The sequence below is a fragment of the Heterodontus francisci genome, chromosome 7 (assembly GCF_036365525.1).
Source record: "Heterodontus francisci isolate sHetFra1 chromosome 7, sHetFra1.hap1, whole genome shotgun sequence".
Lineage (NCBI taxonomy): Eukaryota > Metazoa > Chordata > Chondrichthyes > Heterodontiformes > Heterodontidae > Heterodontus > Heterodontus francisci.
In genome coordinates, this window is record NC_090377.1 from 135,365,529 (window position 1) to 135,379,553 (window position 14,025).

General features: G+C 41.8%; 1 protein-coding gene across 6 annotated transcripts in view; it reads right to left on the minus strand.

Moving 5' to 3' along the window:
- Nucleotides 1-14,025, minus strand: part of kansl1l (KAT8 regulatory NSL complex subunit 1-like) — a 134,707-nt gene that overhangs the window by 58,469 nt on the left and 62,213 nt on the right. For all 6 annotated transcript variants that reach the window (XM_068036220.1, XM_068036218.1, XM_068036216.1 and 3 more), the window contains exon 6: nt 9,036-9,225. In XM_068036220.1, coding sequence (XP_067892321.1) covers nt 9,036-9,225 — 190 coding nt within the window. The remainder of the gene's footprint in view (nt 1-9,035; nt 9,226-14,025) is intronic.

Below are 14,025 nucleotides of genomic sequence, written 5' to 3' on the forward strand. Positions count from 1 at the left end.
TGAAGACAAATGTAGGTCCCTTACAGTCAGAAACAGGGGAATTTATTATGGGGATCAAAGAAATGGCTGACCAACTAAATGCATACTTTGGTTCTGTCTTCACAAAGGAGGATACAAATATCACACCAGAAATGTTGGGGAACACAGGGCTTAGTGACAGATAGGAACTGAAGGAAATCAGTATTAGTAGAGAGATAGTGTTGGGGAAATTGACGGGATTGAAGGCCGATAAATCCCCAGGGCCTGATGGCATGCATTCCAGAGTACTTAAGGAAGTGGCCCTAGAAATAGTGGCTGCATTGGTGGTCATCTTCCAAGATTCTATAGACTCGAACAGTTCCTACAGATTGGATGGTAGCTAATGTAACCCCATTATTTAAAAAGGGAGGTAGAGAGAAAGCAGGGAATTATAGACCAGTCAGCCTGACATCGGTAGTGGGGAAAATTCTAGAGTCCATTATCAAAGATTTTATGGCAGAGCACTTAGAGAACAGTGGTAGAATCAGACAGAGTCAACATGGATTTACGAAAGGGAAATCATGCTTGACAAATCCACTAGAATTCTTCGAGGATGTAACTAGTAGAGTTGATGAGGGGGAGCCAGTGGATGTGGTTTACTTGGATTTTCAGAAGGCTTTCGACAAAGTCCCACATAAGAGATTAGCATGTAAAATTAAAGCGCACGGGACTGGGGGTAGTGTATTGCGATGGATAGAAAATTGGTTTGCAGACAGGAAACAAAAAATAGGGATAAATGAGTCTTTTTCTGAATGGCAGTGACTAGTGGGGTACTGCAGGGATCAGTGCTAGGACCCTAGCTATTCACAATATATATTAATGATTTAGATGAGGGAACTAAATGTAAGATCTCCAAATTTGCAGACGACACAAAACTGGGTAGGAGGGTGAATTGTGAGGAGGATGCAGAGAGGCTTCAGGGTGATTGGACAAGTTGAGCGAGTGGGCTAATGCATGGCAGGTGCAGTATAATGTGGATAAATGTGAGGTTATCCACTTTGGTAGCAAAAACAGGAATTCAGATTATTATTTGAACGGCTAAAACTGAGAGAGGGGAATATGCAGCGAGACCTGGGTGTTCTTGTACACCAGTCGCTGAAGATAAGCATGTAGGTCCAACAGGTGGTAAAAGAGGCAAATGGTATGTTGGCCTTCATAGCAAGTGTATTCGAGTACAGGAGCAGGGATGTCTTGCTGCAATTATACAGGGTCTTGGTGAGGCCACACCTGGAATACTGTGTGCAGTTTTAGTCTCCTTATCTGAGGAAGGATGTTCTTGCTATAGAGGGAGTGCAGCGAAGGTTTACCAGACTGATTCCTGGGATGGCAGGGACTGACGTATGATGAGAGATTGAGTCGGTTAGGATTATATTCGCTGGAGTTCAGAAGAGTGAGGGGAGATTTCATAGAAACCTATCAAATTCTAACAGGACTTGACAGGGTAGATGCAGGAAGGATGTTCCCGATGGTGGGGGAGTCCAGAACCAGGGGTCATAATCTCAGGATACAGAGTAAACCTTTCAGGACTGAGATGAGGAGAAATTTCTTCACCTAGAGAGTGGTGAGCCTGTGGAATTCGCTACCACAGAAAGCAGTTGAGGCCAACACATTGTGTGTTTTCAAGAAGGAGTTAGATATAGCTCTTGGGTCTAAAGGGATCAAAGGGTATGGGGCGAAAGTGGGAACAGTTTACTGAGTTGGATGATCAGCCATGATCATAATGAATGGCGGAGCAGGCTCAAAGGGCCGAATGGCCTACTCCTGCTCCTATTTTCTATGAGCTTTAATGGCCCTGCACAAAATTCAGACTGTGATGCTATTCTATTATCCCTGCCCCATCTGCCTATTCAGATGGACATAAAACATTCCATGTCAATGTTTTTTGAATCCAGTGTCCTGGCTAACACTTATTTCTGAACCAACATCACTAAAATAGATCATCTGGCCATTTATCTCATTGCTGTTTGAGACACCTTGCTGTGCGTAAACTGGCTGTTGTGCTTCACTATATTACAATGGTGACTACACTTCAAAAGTACTTCATTGGCTGTGAACCACTTTGAAATGTCCTCTGAAGTTATGAAAGGTGCTATATCATGCTAGTTTTTTCTTACCCCCTCCCCTCTCTCTCAACTCCTATTCTTCAGATTACTGTATTTACTGATCATAAATGCTTTACTGGGGAATATTAGTTATTGTGAGCGAGGTGGTGGCAAGTAAAACTGAATCTTGAATTGGCAGCCTAGTCAAACTAAAGACTTTATGGGAAGTATACGAGAATAGAGCAAGGGAAGGGAGAGCAACACCAATTGCATGTGGAAAGCTACTCCTTTATCAATATATAGAGGCGAAACTTCAAAAGTGTGTGGGTACAAGACCAAGAAACCTCTTAGTGAAGGAGACATTGTTTCTGCAAGGGTGTCTTTAATGATTAAGAAGATATTTTATTTTTGCACCAGTATGTGTCGCTTTAGGGGAATCTGGTCTTCAACTAATTTTAAATATCGCCATTAGTCAAAGAACAAAGAACAGTACAGCACAGTAACAGGCCATTCGGTCCTCCAAGCCTGCGCTGATCCTGATGCCTGCCTAAACTAAAACCTTCTGCACTTCCGGGGTCCGTATCCCTCTATTCCCATCCTATTCATGGATTTGTCAAGATGCCTCTTAAACGTCTCTATGGTACCTGCTTCCACCACCTCCCCCGGCAACAAGTTCCAGGCACTCACCACCCTCTGTGCAAAGAACTTGCCTCGCACATCCCCTCTAAACTTTGCCCCTCTCACCTTAAACCTATGTCCCCTAGTAACTGACTCTTCCACCCTGGGAAAAAGCTTCTGACTATCCACTCTGTCCATACCGCTCATAACTTTGTAAACCTCTATCATGTCGCCCCTCCACCTCCGTCGTTCCAGTGAAAACAATCCGGGTTTATCCAACCTCTCCTCATAGCTAATGCCCTCCAGACCAGGCAACATCCTGGTAAACCTCCTCTGTACCCTCTCCAAAGCCTCCAAGTCCTTCTGGTAGTGTGGCGACCAGAATTGCACGCAATATTCTAAGTGTGGCCTAACTAAAGTTCTGTACAGCTGCAGCATGACTTGCCTATTTTTATATTCTATGCCCCGACCGATGAAGGCAAGCATGCCGTATGCCTTCTTGACTACCTTGTTGCCACTTTCAGTGACCTGTGGACCTGTACGCCCAGATCTCTCTACCTGTCAATACTCCTAAGGGTTCTGCCATTTACTGTATACTTCCCACCTGCATTAGATCTTCCAAAATGCACTACCTCACATTTGTCCGAATTAAAATCCATCTGCCATTTCTCCGCCCAAGTCTCCAACCGATCTATATTCTGCTGTATCCTCTGACAATCCTCATCACTATCCGCAACTCCACCAACCTTTGTGTCGTTCGCAAACTTACTAATCAGACCAGCTACATTTTCCTCCAAATCCTTTATATATACTACAAACAGCAAAGGTCCCAGCACTGATCCCTGCGGAACACCACTAGTCACATCCCTCCATTCAGAAAAGCACCCTTCCACTGCTACCCTCTGTCTTCTATGACCGAGCCAGTTCTGTATCCATCTTGCCAGCTCCCCTCTGATCTCATGTGACTTCACCTTTTGTATCAGTCTGCCATGAGGGACCTTGTCAAAGGCATTAATGAAGTCCATATAGATAACATCCACTGCCCTTCCTTCATCAATCATCTTTGTCACTTCCTCAAAAAACACAATCAAATTAGTGAGACACGACCTCCCCTTCACAAAACCATGCTGCCTCTCGCTAATAAGTCCATTTGTTTCCAAATGGGAGTAAATCCTGTCCCGAAGAATCCTCTCCAATAATTTCCCTACCACTGACGTAAGGCTCACCGGCCGATAATTTCCTGGATTATCCTTGCTACCCTTCTTAAACAAAAGTCAGAAGTTACATTCCCATCTTCTGGCTGTTAAACAGCTGAGACATCTGTCCATGAATGTTTTGACCAAAGGATAATTCTCTGCCTATGCAAGCATGCCAATAGTGAAAAGGAGGCTATATGGTATTAAGTAGCAGTGAATATTGGATACTAAGTCTTGCCTTAGAATATGGCGTGAGGTTTGAGGAAAGCATTCTCAGTCTATTCACCTGTTCAGAGGCATTGAATATGGTCACAAAACTCACTGGCACATCAAGAGAATCCAACCTGCCTGTTTTTTTTCTGTTTTTTCCCTCCTCCTGTCTTGAGCTTTATTGAGGAAGTTAATCAGCATGTATGGCTATCAACAGAGGACAGATTTATGCTACACCGCGATCCTCCCCAATTAGCCTACCATCACTCAAGCACATCAGTGAGAAAAACATTCAGCCAGACCAGAGGGCTGACTGGTGGCTGCACCTTCAGTTGCCTAGGTCTGAGCTTTCGAATACCCAACCTACACCTCTCCACCTCACTTTCCTCCTTTAAGGGACTCCTTAAAACCTCTGTCTTTGACCAAGCTTTTGGTCATTTGACCTAATTTTTTTTGTGGCTTTATATTACACTTTTATAATGCTCCTGTAAAGCACCTTGGGATGTTTTATTATGTTAAAGGCGCTATATAAGTTGTTGCTGTACGAGCACACCCAAATCCCTCTGAACATCAACATTTAGAAAAGTTTCACACCTTTTAAAAACTATTCTGCTTTTCTATTCTTACTACCAAAGTGAATAATTACACACTTCCCACATGATACGCCATCTGCCAACTTGCTGCCCACTCACTTAACCTGCCTATATCTTTTTGCAGTCACTTTGTGTCCTCCTTATAGCTTACATTCCTACCTAGCTTTGTATCAGCAGCATATGTGGATACATTACTCTTGGTCTCTTCGTCTAAGTCATTAGTATAGATTGTAAATAGCTGAGGCCCCAATGCTGATCGTTGCAGCATTCCACTAGTTACAGCCTGTCAACTTGAAAATGCCGCATTTATCCCTACTATCTATCAGTGCTGATATAGTATGCCCAACTCCATGAGCCCTTATCTTGTCTATTAACCTTTTGTGCAGCACCTTATCGAATGCCTTTTGGAAATCCAAGTATACTACATCTACTTGTTCCCCTTTACCTATCCTACTAGTTACCTCTTTAAAACACTAACATTTGTCAAACATGATTTCCCTTTCGTCTTTCTCTGATCGTACTATGATTTTCTAAGTGCATTGTTCAGAGTTCCTGAATAGTAGATTCTAGCATTTACCCTGATGACTGCTGTCAGGCTAACAAGCTTGTAGTTCTCACCCTCCTTTTTTGAACGGTGCTACATTTGAGAACTTCCAATCTGTGGGGATCATTCTAGAATCTAGGGTATTTTTGCAAAATCATAACTAGAACATCCACTATCTCTGCAGCTACCTCTTTTAAAGCGCTAAGATGCAGGCCATCAGGTCCTGGGGTTTGTCAGCCTTTAGTCCCTTAAGTTTCTTCAATACTTTTTCTCAGCTGATATTAATTACTTTAAGTTCCTCACTCTTATTAGACCCTTGGTTACTCTCTGTTTCTGGTATGAAATTTGCGTCTTCTACTGTGAAGACAGACACAAAATATTTGTTCAATGTCTCTGCCATTTCCTTCTGTCTCTGCCTCTAGGGACCAACATTTACTTTAGCTACTCTCCTTTTTATATACTTGAAAATCTCTTACAACATGTTTTTATTTTCCTGACTAGTTTACTCTCATTCTATTTTTTTCCCTTTATCAAGTTTTTGGTTGTTCTTTGCTTGTTTTTAAAACCCTCAATCCTCAGCCTTACTACTATTCTTCGTCACATTAAAAGCCTCTTCTTTTAATCTACCAGTATTCTTAATTTCCCCAGTAAGCCACAGATGGATCTTTGAGTTTTTTGTTTTTTTAATGGAATATATTTTTGTTGAACATTTTGAATTGCTTCTTTAAATCTTTCCCACTGTTTATTTACTGTCATACCTTTTAGTCGATTTACTCAATCAACCTCAGCCAGCTCTCCCTTCATACCTATGTAATTTGCTTAAGATTCTTCTTCGGTACTGGAATATGTCACTTTCAAATGGAATATGTAATTTAACTATCACTTTTTCGCAGCGGATCTTTTACTACAAGATAACTAATTAACCCCACCTCATTGCACAATACTAGGTTTAAAATAACTTTATTCCTAGTTGGGTGCCTCTTTCGACAGCATCTTTCAAACCCGCGACCTCTACCAACTAAAAGAACAAGGGCAGCAGACTCATGGGAACACTACTGCCACCACCTGCAAGTTCCCCTCCAAGTCACAACATCCTGACTTGGAACTACATCGCCGTTCCTTCACTGTCTCTGGGTCAAAAACCTGGAACTCTCCCTTACAGCACTGTGGGTGTACTTACACCAGATGAGCTGCAACAGTTCAAGAAGGCAGCTGACCACCACCTTCTCAAGGGCAATTAGAGATGGGCAATAAATTCTGGCCTAGCCAGCGATGCTCACACCCATGAAAGAATTAAAAAATAAAAAAAGGGACAAAAGATCACTATTAGCCATAATCTCAATGAATGGCTGAACAGGCTTGAGGGACAGAATGGCCTACTTCTGTTCTTATGTTCCTAGATATATTTCCAAGAGGAAAATAATATAGTCCAAGCCATTCCTAATAACAGAGTTGTAGCAGGATTGAGAAATGATACAAGAGAGTTGAGATATTGGGACAATTTCAACTGGTACAGAGAAGGCTAAATAGAGATTTGAGGTTTTTAAAATTATAAAGATTTTTAATAGGATAAGCAAGCAACCACTATGTTCTCTGATTGGTGAGTCAGTGACAAGAGGCCATCAATTAAAAACTGTCATGGAGTCAATGAGGAGTTAGGACATATCACTCAGCTCCTCATTGACCTACAGTGATACCCTGCCACCTAAACCCCTCCAAAGCACCAAATGCAAGTTTCTAGTCCCTATTTTTATAATGCTCCAAGGCCTCATTATGCCTATTCGCTGCAACCTCCTCAGACCTTACCTTCCCACAATTTCTGGTGTTCAACTCCAGTCTCCTATGTTGCCCACCCTCTCTGCAATACAACTCTGGTACAAGAGCCTTCAGCCACCTCAACCCTACTCTCTGGAACTCCCTCCCTACATCCCTCTGTCTCTTCACCTTCTCCAATTATAAACCTGTCATAAAATTTATCTTTGCAACCAAGCTTTTAATCATCCCTCCAAACTCTCCCATAATATTTATTTTCCCCCCTCTCCCACCCCTGTAAAGCATTTTCATGTTTTTGTTAAGGCGGTCGGTTTAATGGATTTTCCAGTGAGAAGCGTACATGATGGTCCATACAGAACAAGCTATGTATGTCCTGTATCATTCTGCAAAACAAAACTCAATATGCTGTTTGAGTCATTGGGCACATTCGCAGAGAAAACGCAATTTTCAAGCTGATTCACTTTATAAGTGGGAACTAACTTAAACAATAAGGAATTCCTTATTCTGAATGTGTGATAAATTGCATAGGTATGAGTGTGTTACTAGTCATTTACAGTTACTAATAATTGAGTTGAATGGCTTTCTATGTTATCACCTGAAACCTTCATGTCTTACTGTTTTGTAATGCAATTCTGGTTATACGTTGCCTTGCATACAATGGCTCATGAGTGACATTATTTCACAAACTCGATCTAGTCACCCAAGTGAAATCACAAGAGCTGGAATCAACATTTGTTCTGTTAAATGCACAGAGAAAGAGAACAAAAAGAGGCAGATTCCAGACATTTTGTTTTGCCAGAAGCACTGATGGCCAGGTTCAGGTTCAAAATTGAAAAGAGCTTATTGACAGTATGAAGTGTCAAGTACAAGAGGCAACATTGCTGAAACAGCTTGACAAATATTCAAACTTATATAGGGTTTATAATCTGTGATCATACCAACATGTTCTATTTTGTTATCTGTTGACATCTACTAAGAAAAAATTGCGAGTTGTCCCCTGACCTCTGCTGAAGGTGCTAACTTTCACTGGAGTATGCTGGCAGATACTAGTAGCTCCCCAATACATCAGCTACATAACTAGCCTTCATGCGTGAGTTAGGCAGCTAGAAATTTAACTGTGCACAGCATCATAGTTGTGTCTTGCCCAGTCCAAAGCCTACATCACAACTGACATTAACACAAAAGAACTTTCTAGTGGGTACCAGTGATCACTGTCTGTTTTTTCTCTTCAGCTTAGTGACTCCAGTTGAAAGTGTACATCTTACTGCTCCACCAGGTATTGCCTTTAGTCACCAAGCCATCAGCAGAGCTTTCCCTGTTTTTAAAGTTGCACTGCTGGATATTGAGTTTATTTTCTTCATGTACGTTTTATGTAAAGGTTGATGAACAAGTCATATCTACATTCAAACTTTCAATTTGCAAACTGGTGTGAGCCGCACATTGCCTTTATAACAGGTAGTAGCTTAAAGAAAGTATCCACTGAAGTTTTATTTTGCATCCAATTTATTGTAAAGATACTCCACTGCAACAATGAATTCTCATTAACAGAGTTTGTGGATTTGCAATGCTAAACTATGCCCTTCACTCGTGGTTTCAGCATCACAAGTACAAATGCCACACATTAATTAAATCAAAAATGGCTTCAGAATGACAATCAATAACATAAGTAGAATACTTACATTTCTACCAGTTTAAAACAAAAATGAAATTTGATCATTTGGCAAAAGAAAAGTACTGATGATATAATGGGTCAGACACTGACGTTTACTTCTAGGCCCTGTTCATATCAGCTCAAATTGAGATGGAAGTCTCCTCAGTCTGCTGTCCTATTTGAAATGAGTTTGGGAAGTTTCAACCTATTGGAGTGTGGGCCCACAGCTGAAAACTGCCTATAATTTGATACTAGGATGCCTGAAATACTAAGTTTTCCAATTCCTTACAGTAACATTGCTTTAATGAGCACAAAATTCATAAGTTAAAAAGCTTTGTCTGCAAACAAACTTTTTTTTCTGCTGCACTTGCTTTATACAGTTCACCTCACCTGTCTGTTTGCATTATAAACACAACTGAAGAGTCTGTGTTTATGTTGTGTCCAGAGGGGCCTAGTTCTGGCCGACGTGTCACCCATAGAAAGAAGCCGCTGTGAAGTCCTGTCTAGGTGCTTTTTCTTAGACTGACATTCAAACAGTTCTGGTTCTGTGGAACAGCTAGACTGGTCACCACCTAAAACACTAACAACCACAGTTATTTTTAAATATTGTGACCCTTAGATAAAATAGGAAACTATTTTCTTTCACTGAAAAGGCACTACTTGAAAAGAATGCATTTCCATCAAAAATCAAATGCAGCAGTTAGAGTTACTTACAACAGTTACAGATATAGTCAACATTAGCTTCAAAACACTACCACTCACCTCATTGCATTTAACATCCATGCTAGAGCCCCACTATAATTGAGACCATTTGTCCATGGGTCTGCTAGCATCACAAACAAAATCATTTTCAAATTTATGCTCTATTGTAAATTAATATTTCAATGAAGTATGAATGAAGATATCACAACCTGATCAACTGATAGCCTGATGTAGATGAAAGAAGTGAGTGGAAGTACTAATCTTCCTATTAATTGATTCAAAACAAAAATCTTCTACTCCTACTAGTAAACAGTCACACCTAAGTTTAACACTTATGCGAGTAAGTGTGTCTTTTTTTGGTAATTCTTTCCCACTACATGGAACCTCAAGAACTTTGTTTAGTGAAGTGACAGCAACAGAGAAGCATTCTTCTTTTTAAAAAAAATTGAAACCTTTAATTTTGTAAATATACATTCAGTTCATAATGCACTGATTGTTGTATAATGGTTTACAAGAGCATACATTTATGTATTAAGTGGAGTTACTAACATATCTGTGTAGTACACTTGAGGATATACCACTCCCACTAAAAACAACCAGGCCCACAGTTATGGAACTTATCTTATAATTATTGGGCAGTTACAGGGGATGGGGGCGTTGTGGGGTGTAAAGGAATGAGGTGATCCCTTATCTCTTCATGTGGTTCAAGGTTGAGGAGAAAGTTGACAGTCCCTGAGTGTGACAGGGCATCAAGAAAGGAACCCCAGTTGCTTGCTCATCTTCAAGCATAGTCCACGTATTGCTAATCTTCTGAAAATGGTTCCACTGTTTTAGCCACGTAATTCTTGTCTGTGAAATGATTTGGGACATCCCGTGAACGTGAAAAGCACTCTCAAGTTCTTTTATTCGGGAAAATGTACCTTCCTTCTGCAAGCAGCAAAGTAAATTGCTGTTCCAGTAGGCTTAGTTTCAAAGTAAGCCCAGGGAGAACCAACTTGAATGATTTAACAAACTGCATTCACAAAGTTTCATTTGAGTTTATTCCACAGGTTCACATTTCGAATGACTTAACTTCAGTTTAGCATGCTGATTCTGAATTCATCTCATGCAACCATTGGAAACAGCAATCTCAATTCGTCACATTTAATAAAGACAATGTCCAGGAAGGCCCATTTATCAAATTAAGAGATTTTCCAACTTCAGTTGTGGTCCTTGAAGAGGAAATCTCCCATGGACACCTCTTAGGACTACCCAGCATCGACCTAGGCACTGGAAACAACAACGGCACACCCAGCCCTGTCGACCCTGCAAAGTCCTCCTTACTAATATCTGGGGATTTGTGCCAAAATTGGGCGAGCTATCCCTCAGACTAGTCAAGCAGCAGTCTGACAGTCATACTTACAGAATTATACCTTACAATCAATGTCTCAGACTTTTCCATTACCATCCCTGGGTGTGTCCTGTCCCAGACAGGATAGACCCACCAGAGGTGACGGCACAGTGGTATACAGTCGGGAGGGAGTGGGAATCCTCAACATTGACTCCGGACCCCATGAAGTCTCACTGCATTAGGTCAAACATGGGCAAGGAAACCTCCTATTGATCACCACTTACTGCCCTCCATCAGCTGATGAATCAGTACTGCTCCATGCTTGGAAAAAGCACTGAGGGTGGCAAGGGCACAGAATCTACTCTGGGTGGAGGATTTCAATGCCCAGCACCAAGAGTGGCTCGGGAGCACCACGACTGACCAAGCTTGCTGAGTCCAGAAGGACATAGCTGCAAGACTGGGCCTGCAACAGGTGGTGAGGAAACAAAGATGGAAAAACCTGCTTGACCTCTTGTCACCAATCTACCTGTCAGATGCATCCGTGCATGACAGTATTGGTCGGAGTGACCACCGTACTGTCCTGGTGAAGACGACGATCCTACTTCATATTGAGGATAAGGTCTATCATTTTGTGTGGCACTACCACTGTGTTAAATGGGATAAACTTAGAACAGATTTAGCAGTTCAAAACTGGGCATCCATGAGGCGCTGTGGACCAGCAGCAGCAGAATTGTATTCAACCACAATCATGAATTAGATCAAAGCTCTGAAGTCCTGCCACATCCAGTCGTGAATGGTGAAATAAAAACAGAAAGTGCTTTCAGTCCAAAAGCATAACCTCAAGCTTCCAGTTGCTTGCCATTTCAACACCCCACCCCACACCGGCTCTCAATCCCACATCTGTCCTTGGCCTGCCGCAGTGTTCCAGTGAACATAAATGCAAGCTCAAAGAACAGCACCTGATCTTTCAATTAGGCACTTTACAACCTTGCAGACTCAATCCTGAGTTCAACAATTTCAGAGCATGACAGACCTTTTTTAATATTTTTCTTTTTTTTAAAAATCACGTGCCTGTTTTTTCATGTGGACAGAGCTGCTCATTATTTTGCCATTAACACTCTCTCTGGACTAATGCTTTGTCTTTCACCACAAGCATCAACACGCTCTTTGCCTTTGTCCCATGACAGCTTGGTTATTTAATCTCTCCTGCTCTCTGCCCTATCACACACCTTCCCTCTTGTTCTCTTCCCCACCAAACCACCTCCCCCCACTTCACTTGCTTAAAACCTCATTCTTTTCTAACCTTTGCCAGTGCTGATGAAAGGTCACAGACCTGAAACATTAGAGTCATAGAGTCGTACAGCATAGAAACAGGCCCTTCGGGCCACCCCGTCCATGCTGACCATAATGCCTATCTATACTAATCCCACCTGCCTGCATTAATTCCATATTCCTCTATGCCTTGCTTATTCAAGTACCTGTTAACTCTGCTTCTCTCTCCACAGATGCTGCCTGACCCACTGAGCCAGCACTTTCTGTTTTTATTTCAGATTTCCAGCATCCGCAGTATTTTGCTTTTATTACAGCCGTGAATAGTGGTGGACAATTAAACAACCAACAGGAGGAGGAGGAGGCTCCACAAACATCCCCATCCTTAATGATGGGGGAGCCCAGCACATTAGTGCAAAACAAGGCTGAAGTATTTGCAACCTTCTACAGCCAGAAGTACCTCTTCCTGAAGACCCCAGCATCACAGATGTCAGTCTTCAGCCAATTTGATTCACTCCACGTGATATCACGAAACAGCTGAAGGCACTGGATACAGAAAAGGCTATGGGCCCCGACAACATCTCAGCAGTAGCACTGAAGACTTGTGCGCAAGAAATAGCCCCACCCCTAGCCAAGCTGTTCCAGTACAGCTACAACACTGGCAGCAACCTGATATTGTGGAAAACTGCTCAGGTTGAAGACTGCAGGGCAGGTTAAGGAATTGTTTAAAAAGGCATACGAGATGCTGGTTTTTATAAATAGAAACACAGAAGGAAGTTACGAAGAAACTTTGTAAAAAGACTGGTACGGCCTCAACTGGTATACTGTGTCCAAGTCTGGGCACCACACTTTAGGAAGGATGTGGAGGGTGCAGAAAAGATTTACAAGAATGGTTCCAGGGATGAGGGACTTCAGTTACGTGGATTGACTGGAGAAGCTGGGGCTGCTCTCCTTAGAGAAGGCTGAGAGGAAACTTGATAGAGTTGTTCAAAATTGCTATAATCATTCTATGATTCTACTTTTAACCAATTCTCAATAGGTGTAAAGTTTTTTTTTAGAACATTACAGCGCAGTACAGGCCCTTCGGCCCTCTATGTTGCGCCGACCTTTGAAACCATCTGACCTACACTATTCCATTTTCATCCATATGTCTATCCAATGACCACTTAAATGCCCTTAAAGTTGGCGAGTCTACTACTGTTGCAGGCAGGGCATTCCACGCCCCTACTACTCTCTGAGTGAAGAAACTACCTCTGACATCTATCCTATATCTATCACCCCTCAACTTAAAGCTATGTCCCCTCGTGTTTGCCATCACCATCCGAGGAAAAAGACTCTCACTATCCACCCTATCTAACCCTCTGATTATCTTATATGTCTCTATTAAGTCACCTCTCCTCCTCCTTCTCTCCAACGAAAACAACCTCAAGTCCCTCAGCCTTTCCTCGTAAGACCTTCCCTCCATACCAGGCAACATCCTAGTAAATCTCCTCTGCACCCTTTCCAAAGCTTCCACATCCTTCCTATAATGCGGTGACCAGAACTGCACGCAATACTCCAGGTGCGGTCTCACCAGAGTTTTGTACAGCTGCAGCATGACCTCGTGGCTCCGAAACTCGATCCCCCTACTAATAAAAGCTAACACACCATACGCCTTCTTAACAGCCCTATTAACCTGGGTAGCAACTTTCAGGGATTTATGTACCTATATCTAAATTTTAGGCACAGCAGGACTCAGTGAGGGCAATTTTAAATTTCTGCAAAGGCATCAAACGGATCAACAGACCACTGCATACCATGCGTGATTTTCCTCTCCAGTCTTTGTAATGAGATTCAATATCACTGTTTTATACCATCACCAAAAAGTTAAAGAAAATGACAGATGTGTTACAGCATTCCTTTTTATTTCTGCTGAGACCATCACTGTATTTTCAATACGTTTTCTATGTCATCAGAACCTGTTACACTGGAAAAAGAAAACCTTCCATAATTGCATTTCCTTAAACATGCTGTGCTTAATGTGCATAAATATTATGAAATTACACCTTAAAGAGGGATTTAAAGAAGGAAGATACAAAC